The sequence below is a fragment of the Monodon monoceros genome, unplaced genomic scaffold (assembly GCF_005190385.1).
Source record: "Monodon monoceros isolate NGI ecotype Baffin Bay Population unplaced genomic scaffold, NGI_Narwhal_1 Super_Scaffold_18, whole genome shotgun sequence".
In the NCBI taxonomy this organism is placed as follows: Eukaryota; Metazoa; Chordata; class Mammalia; order Artiodactyla; family Monodontidae; genus Monodon; species Monodon monoceros.
The window spans coordinates 21,206,007-21,214,588 of record NW_021703774.1 but is presented as its reverse complement, the minus strand read 5'-3'; the positions used below and the strand labels follow the sequence as shown (position 1 = coordinate 21,214,588).

The window sequence follows — 8,582 nt, the reverse complement described above, 5'->3', positions numbered from 1 at the left end:
GTAGTAGTAGTAGTAGTAGTAGTAGTAGTAGTAGTAGTAGTAGTAGTTTCCACCCCCGCCATTTAGTTATTTACTTATTTGGTTGCACCAGGTCTTAGTTGCAGCAGGTGGGCTCCTTAGTTGCGACTCCAGGGCTCCTTAGTTGTGGCATGTGAACTCTTAGTTGCGGCATGCATGTGGGATCTAGTTCCCTGACCAAGGATGGAACCCAGGCCCCCTGCATTGAAGTCCTCTTTCTTCTCTCTAATTTTTGACTGAAAATTTGATGAAGGTAAGGATTTTTATGCATATAATGGCTCCATCTGTTACAATACCATTTTAATTAAAATTTTAGTGATTTGATTTAGAGATGTCTGTTTGATTTAGAGGTGCTTATAAAGGAATAGGTTGATTCTAGGACATTCCTGAAAATTTCCTCTACTTTTTATGAGAAAGTTTATGGTACATGCTGGTTGCCCGGAAAGCAGTCCATTCTCATTTTTCTTTTCAACTACTGTTGCTTTTCTCGTTCTTACTTTAGTGGAGGAAATTGAACAGATGAATAGTTTGTTCCAGCAAAAGCAGAGGGAGCTCGTTCTGGCTGTGTCAAAAGTAGAGGAACTTACAAGACAGCTAGAGATGCTCAAGAATGGCAGGATTGATGGTCACCATGACAACCAGTCCGCGGTGGCTGAGCTTGATCGGTTGTACAAGGAGCTGCAGGTAAACTGTGGCCGCCTGTGACATTCAGTGGCACATCCTCTCTAGGACGACAGCATTGTCCACATAAGCGGCAGGAAGTCCTGGATTTCGGCCTCTTTTCCTTAAAGCGGGGAGGGGGAGGAAGACCTAAACCCCGCAGAATCCAGAATAAACTTTATAGTACCTCAGACAGGAAATCTGAGGTATTCCTTATGACCACAGCTGGTGGTCCGACACTTAATTTTAAACCGTGAGATGAGAAGTGTGGGGGGACCTTACATTTTTAGAAACTGTATAATAGCGAACCATGTGATTATCTGTTTTGAGAAATTTTTCTTCCTACTCCTTGGCTACCTTTTATTCCCTTAATTTTGTTCAGTTAAGAAACAAACTGAACCAGGAGCAGAATGCCAAGCTGCAACAACAGAGGGAGTGCTTGAATAAGCGCAATTCAGAAGTGGCGGTCATGGACAAGCGTGTTAATGAGCTCAGGGACCGGCTGTGGAAGAAGAAGGCGGCCCTGCAGCAGAAAGAGAACCTTCCAGTAAGTGTGCTATTGGCAGGGGGCGGGAGGAGGGGACGATGACCATCCCAGCGAGGTCAGTACTTGCAGCAGCATCTTCAGAATCATTGCTCGGTGCGTCCTCTGGAAAGGGACGGGACCTGTGACTTCTTGAAAGAGAATCCACTGTTCTTATACTTTTAATACTATCACCTACGTAGCTCTGCTCTTTTTTCTAATTCTTGTAATAAAGTGTGGGTGAGAGTTCACCATGGGGTGTTTTTGTTTGGGGATATCTCTTGTAGATTTGATGGCTAGATCCTGAAAGTGCCGATTTTTAACAAAATTATGAACACGTCACGGGCTTTTCTGAGTCAGATCCAGCCTGACTTGCAATACTAAAGGCTCTGTGCTTTCTCCTAAGGTTTCGTCTGATGGACACCTGCCCCAGCCGGGGGCGTCGGGGCCGAGTCGAGTGGCTGCAGTCGGTCCCTATATCCAGTCGTCAACTATGCCCCGGATTCCCTCGAGGCCTGAGCTTCTGGTGAAGCCAGCCCTGCCCGATGGGCCTGGGGCTACACAGGCTTCCGAGGGGTCCATGAAAGTCCAGACACTGCCCAACATGAGATCTGGGGCCGCTTCACAAGTGAAAGGTAAAACCAGGCATTTCCAAGTCCTTCCAGGGCTTTGTTGCTCCCGTGCTCACTATGATTTTCCCCCAAGTTTGAGTTATTTATTTATTTGTTTGTTTGTTTTTGTATACCTTTCTTTTATTCGTGCTTCACAGCAAGTCTTTTTTTTTTTTTTTAATTTAGATTTTTTTTTTTCCTCCAAGTTTGAGTTTAAAAAGATGTCTTCCTATCCCTTGTTCATGTGGCAATTCTAAGAATCTCCTTGTGTTCTTTGGGGTTAAGAAATGATAATTTTCTTAAACCTAAGTACTATAGGGTTCTGTTCAGGAAATGAAATAAAACATCAGGTTTTTAAAAACCTGGAAATTGTTTTGAATTCCTTCTCGTTAATAAGGAAATTTTGATCTGATGTTAATAACTTGAGAACTTTCCTTGTGGTATAAAAACTCCAGATATGTTAGTGGTGTTGTCTCCACAGAATGCGAGACAGTAGGTCCATTCTGTTGATGATTGGTGTTTGCTATTCGTATATGTTTCTGTGTGAGAATTTGCTTGATGATAATTTTTAGAATAAAGGTAAACATATTGGGAGATAAAAGTGAAAGTAACAGAGGTTCGTTGTGTTAGTGGTCTTTGCATTCTGTGTGTAGTCCTCAGATACTTGGCCGGGGGCGGGGGGCAGGTGCAAGCCAGACTTTTATAATAGGAGGAAAAAATGAAGGTAGAGTTGGAGGAAAAGCAGGGCAAAAAACATCCTTTAATGAACTTACTAAACTCACCCCTGGAGAAAAAAAAAATAGAATCGTCTCTTTTCCGTAACCACTATCATGTGTAAATAGTAGCTAACTTTAAAATTATTATTTTGGATTAATTGCCACTGTGAAGCAGTAGTGCTGCATAGTCTGGGTTTTATTGTAGAAAGAGTTAGTTTTGTTTTTTTAAGGAAAAATAAAAGCTATGGCTTTGAAACTTAAATACCAGTGTAGAAAAAACCTGAATACTCTGATTTACCCAAGACTGTGGTCAGAGTCATGGGCTGAAAGTCCGTGCTTTTGCTTTTGTTGTGTGTGCATCACTTGTGGTGGTTATGTAAGACACACCAGAGAGCCCTTGGTCTGCTAGATTGGAAGTCATTTTCTGGGTGGGATGGTGATGTTTTCTTACCTGGTGAGGAGTAATGCGTCCTTGCTGCTTCAAACGGACTTTCTGTTGATGGTGATTAATTTATTTGAGTCAGCAGGAGCACTCTTAAATTACAATTATAAAATGTGATGTTTTCTAAGTAAGTTTACTGGGGTTTTTGTGAGTCTGAGATTTAAACCCATTTTTAGAGATTTAACTTCCTAGCAGCAAAGTGAACCATTAGACATCTCCTTAGAATGCCAGGTTATTGCAGTTGCTTTTCTGTGTTCTAGGCTCTAAAATCCATCTGCTTGGCCCTGATTGGACTCCTCCGAATGCAGATCTTTTCTCGAGCCAACAAGCCTCTGCTTCTGTGTCCAAAAGCTCTGGAAATGCTCCAGACCAAGGTGAGGTTTACTTGTGCTGTTCCTGAATATTCTGTTTTGGGCATCTAAAGGTTCTGTGTATCCTTTTTTAGATAGCTTATTTTCTAGTGTGTTCAGACCAGGGACTGTGTTTATTTCCAGAACAGCTTCATTTAGCCAGGGAATTAAGGTACTAGCATTGTAGTGTTGGGTTATCCTTTAATCAACTTAATTTAAGAATAGAAGAGCATTTAGTGGGTATACGTTTGAGGAGAGAGAAACATGTGTGAATAAGAAATTTTATTACAAGCAGTTTGGTTATCAGCGTGATTCTTTTTTTCCCCTGTCTTCTTCAGCTGATGATGGGGAGGTCCCGCTGAGGGAGAAGGAGAAGAAAGTGCGTCCCTTTTCAATGTTTGACACCGTGGACCAGTCTGCTGCCCCACCCGCCTTTGGTACCCTCAGGAAGAACCAGAGCAGTGAAGATATCTTGCGGGATGCTCAGGTACTTGAGAGTATCCCAGTTTTAAGATTTAATGGTAATTCTATATACATTTTTTTTTTTTTTTAGAAGAGAGAAAGTATTACGTAAGGGAGAGAAAAAAAATCTATCTGGAAGATTAGAAAATACAATAGCATTCTGTTATTTTAAATTCTGTTGCTTGAGTATATTTGTGGTCTCACATCGTACTGGCACATGACTAACATGCTTGCTTCTGGGTCATGTTTTGTATGATTCTCTTAAAAAACACTAGTGCATTGAAGAACATTGTATTTGTGCTGCTCGGTCACCTTGTTTCTTCAAAGTTTGGAGCTTAGGTTATGTCAAGCAATCTGATGATGAATCTTCCGTAACTGTTAGTATCCCAACCTTTGATGAGCAGTCTATGGCTGCACGCTCCAAGTTAGGAGTGTTTTTTAACCACATGGCCCAGATTGCGTGAAGTTCCGATGAACGAGAATGGTTTTCAGTTGTTGGTGCCACCCGTGAATGTGTAAGATGGCAGTTCAAAGTCTTCAAGTGGCTACTTATAGTTGCCCAAATAGGAAGGGGCAATGCGGAGGAAATCGTACGGGGCAGGATTTGTATTGCATTACTGAAGTGCCTTTTACGTGTGATTTAGTTCAGAGATTTAAGAGTTTTTAATGATTTTTGAATGTAGAGCTAGTCTTTTCAGTCTGTATTTAACATTGGTGACGTTTAGGGTGTCTGGAACATCCTGTGTACCCAGTTACACAGTATTTTAATCGGCTGTTGTGTGTGTTCACAGGCTGCAAATAAGAATGTAGCTAAGGTACCACCTCCTGTTCCATCAAAACCAAAACAGATTAATTTGCCTTATTTTGGACAAACGAATCAGTCGCCCTCAGACATTAAGCCAGATGGAAGCCCTCAGCACTTGTCAGCGGCTGTCGCATCCACGGGAAACAAACCCAAACCAGCAGCGCAGCAGCAGAGGGTCCTGCTGGCTGCCAGCATGCCTTCAGTTGGCCAAGCGGACCAGACCCTTCCTCCAGGTTCTAAGCAAGAAAGTCCCCCTGCTGCTGCCGTCCGGCCCTTCACGCCTCAGCCTTCCAAGGACACCCTCCTTCCGCCCTTCAGGAAACCCCAGACCGTGGCTGCCAGCTCCATATACTCCATGTATACCCAGCACCAGGCTCCCGGCAAAAACTTCCAGCAGGCCGTGCAGAGCGCATTGACCAAGTCCCATTCCCGAGGGCCCCACTTTCCGAGCGGTAAGATTCTTGGTCTCATCTTCACCTGCGTGGATGTGTTTCCATCCTACACCAGAGCTGCCGTCGATCAGTAAACAGCACAGTGACGTGTACCTCTTTTGACTGATGCTTTTGTCCTAAGAGATTTGTTTCATTATGGCTTCTGTTCTTCATGGGGAGTTTAAAAGAGTTTGTGCTAAATGTCAGCTACTGTAGTAGCTGAAGACGGTAGGTGAATAAAATGAAATAAATATGAAAATTGATGCATAAAACCTATAGCGATGACATAGCCTTCTGTGTTGAATTTCCTGTGTGCGTTTGTTTCCCGCTCACGGACGAGCTCCTCGGTGAGTGGGGAAAAGTGCCTGCAGGGGATCGCTGCGCAGAGGGATGTGTCTTCACTCTAGGTCTGACCAGGTGTTCTTGGTGCCTAGAGGTTTAGACAACTGCCTCTGTATATGTATTTTTTTTTTTAACGTTCTCTACTATATTTTAAGTTGTTCTAATGAGGACACAGTTACTAGTTAAATATAAAACACAAAAAGATTACTTTGTGTTCAACATACATAATTTGGTAACTTGTTGGGTTCTTTCTAAGAGTCATTAGTTTATCGGACGGGAATAAAATTCACTGTGTTTTAATGGAATGAAAATGGCTTTCTAGTTATGAAATAAGCACGTAATTGTGGCCCAGAATGTCATGAAAGTAATTACACAGCAGAGAATTAGTATAGATGCTACATCTTACTCTTTTTCATGAGTCTGGTGAAAACTGCTAATATAATAATTCGGGAATTAGATAATGATGATGTGATCAGAATGTTTACGGAGAATAGTTTTGGTAAATAGAAGTGGTTCTTAATAATTTTGTAAGCCAAATGATTTGTCACATTGATTTCCTTTTGAAAATTGTGAATAGTGCATGTTTAGTTTTAATCTGGACACGTGAAAGGATCACCAGTTTTCACTGATTCTAAATTCTTTTCACATTTTGACATTTTATTTATTTTTATTTTAATTTTTTTTTTTTTACATTTTGACATTTTAAATTTGGATACTGTGGTCTGTGATTTCTTACAATTATAATTGACAACATTTTCTTTCACATTGGTACATAAAATAATGGTACCTCTTTACAATCAATGAGGGTTTTGATTCTGTAATAAGTTTATTATGCAACGATGGAAACCTTGCTTTGTCATTTGTTATTTTTAAAAATTAGTTGTATTGAAGGGTATTATGTAATAACTGAAATTAAAAGAGGCTTTAATTATTGTTAGCTATGTCTGTTATTTGCTAGTTTTGTTTAATTAATACTAATCAGGGCTTTTTTTCCATTTCCAATTAGTTTATGGCAAGCCTGTGATTGCTACTGCCCAGAACCCACAGCAGCTCCCAGAGAACATTTATTCCAATACCCAGGGCAAACCTGGCAGCCCGGAACCTGAAACAGAGCCCATTTCTTCAGTTCAGGAGACCCATGAAAACGAAAGAATTCCTAGGCCACTGAGCCCAACCAAATTACTGCCTTTCTTATCGAATCCTTACCGAAACCAGAGCGACGCTGACCTAGAAGCCCTGCGAAAGAAACTGTCGAACGCACCACGGCCACTAAAGAAACGCAGCTCTATTACAGAGCCAGAGGGTCCTAATGGGCCGAATATTCAGAAACTTCTGTATCAGAGGACCACCATCGCTGCCATGGAGACCATCTCCGTCCCGGCACACGCATCCAAGTCCACTTCTGGGACTGCCAGCCCGGAAAGCCCGATGGAGACCCAGAATCCATATTTGCACGTGGAGCCAGAGAAGGAGGCGCTCCCTCTGGCCCCTGAACCGGTATCCCCGGGGGAAGCAGGGAGCGCCAGTACAGAGAGCAGTGACCTGCCCGCTCCTTCTCCGGGCCTTGAGTATGAGCCTGAAGGAGTCCCAGACAGCAGTCCAAGTTTCCAGAACAACGTGGAAGAGCCAAACCCAGAGGCTCCCCCTCTGCTTGAAGTGTACCTCGAAGAGTACCCCCCCTACCCACCCCCGCCATACCCATCTGGGGAGCCAGAAGGCCCAGGAGAAGACCCTGTGAGCCTGCGTCCGCCTGAGATCACTGGGCAGGTTTCTCTGCCTCCTGTAAGTACTGTGGTGTCTTGTGGTCACTGCAGAAACCTTTTGTCTCGTCACAGCTTTCTAGGTGGCTCGTTGTCCCTACTCAGTGAAACACCAGTGAGTACTTACAGCCGGCCATTCACCAAAGATGGTCTGTGTTTAAACTGCCTGTTGTAGCAAATGTGTTCTACAGCTTGCCCTTTATTTTACAGTTCCCTTGGCACAGAGTGGATCTTATAAATGTTATCAAAACGCAATATATTCAGCACCACAAACATTTTAATTTTGGGGGAAGAACCCCTTTCTTTATGAAGGAAACAAAGTTTTGCTCTTATACCTATAAACACCATGTTTGCTGTTTCTTCTCTAGCTGGTGTCACATATTATGGAAGGCAACACTGGGAATGAAAAGACCTGGATTTGGAACTTTCGATCACTAGTTTAGCTCTGTGAAATCGGGCAGATGGTTTAACTTCTCTCATTGGTGATATCACTCTTTCAGACTTTTCTTTTTCTAGCAGTGAAATTTATTTTCAATGTCATATTTAGGTGGAACCTCAAACTTCCAATGCTGATAAAATTGGAAGGGTTCTGGATGAAATGGGGGCTGGGGGAGGTAACGGAGCAGAGAGTGGGGTGGACCCTCTAGCCTCTTCCTCTGCTTCAGCCTGGTTTGAAGTCTCTGGGTATCCTGGCGATCCCTCAGGTTTCCTTGTGCTCTGACATTAAGTTATTCTATTTCAGTACTTGTAATTGGTCCGTTCACATTTTCTATTTCTTCCTGGTTCAGTCTTGGAAGATGGCACCTTTCTAAGAATTGGTCCATTTCTTCTAGTGTGGACAGTCATTTTATTGGCATGTAGTTGCCTGTAGTAGTCTCTTACGGTCCTTTGTATATCTGCGGTGTCGGTTGTAACTTCTCCTTTTTCATTTCTAATTTTGTTGATTTGGGCCCTCTCCCTTTTTGTCTTGACGAGTCTGGCTAAAGGTGTATCAATTTTATCTTTCCAAAGAGCCAGCTTTTAGTTTCATTGATCTTTTCTCTTGTTTTCTTCATCTCTAGTTCATTTATTTCTGCTCTGATCTTTATGATTTCTTTTCTTCTGCTAACTTTGGGTTTTGTTTGTTTTTCCTTCTCTAGTTGCTTTAGATATAAGGTTAGGTTGAGGTTTTTCTTGTTTCCTGAGGTAAGTTTGTATCACTGTAAACTTTCCTCTTAGAACTGCTTTTGCCGCATCCCATAGGTTTTGGATGACGCTAAGTTATTCTTAAGCTTTGTATGTTTTGACTTGGGCGTGTCTTCTGCACTCCTTCCAAATGTTAAGCTTTTCTTTGGAAGTTTACTTTGTCACTTTGAAATAGGTGAGAGAAGATCAGAATCCCAAAATGTCTTCAAAGTTGGTTTTTTCAGACTTTAGTTTGAAGTCATTTTGTTTCAGTAGGATGCCAAGCTATGAATTTTTA

General features: G+C 42.2%; 1 protein-coding gene across 1 annotated transcript in view; it reads left to right on the top strand.

Moving 5' to 3' along the window:
• TP53BP2 (tumor protein p53 binding protein 2) overlaps window positions 1–8,582 on the top strand; it is a 69,421-nt gene that overhangs the window by 48,165 nt on the left and 12,674 nt on the right. The window contains exons 7-13 of the mRNA XM_029229375.1: window positions 521–702; window positions 1,061–1,225; window positions 1,608–1,836; window positions 3,231–3,344; window positions 3,659–3,807; window positions 4,574–5,039; window positions 6,367–7,142. Coding sequence (XP_029085208.1) covers window positions 521–702; window positions 1,061–1,225; window positions 1,608–1,836; window positions 3,231–3,344; window positions 3,659–3,807; window positions 4,574–5,039; window positions 6,367–7,142 — 2,081 coding nt within the window. The remainder of the gene's footprint in view (window positions 1–520; window positions 703–1,060; window positions 1,226–1,607; window positions 1,837–3,230; window positions 3,345–3,658; window positions 3,808–4,573; window positions 5,040–6,366; window positions 7,143–8,582) is intronic.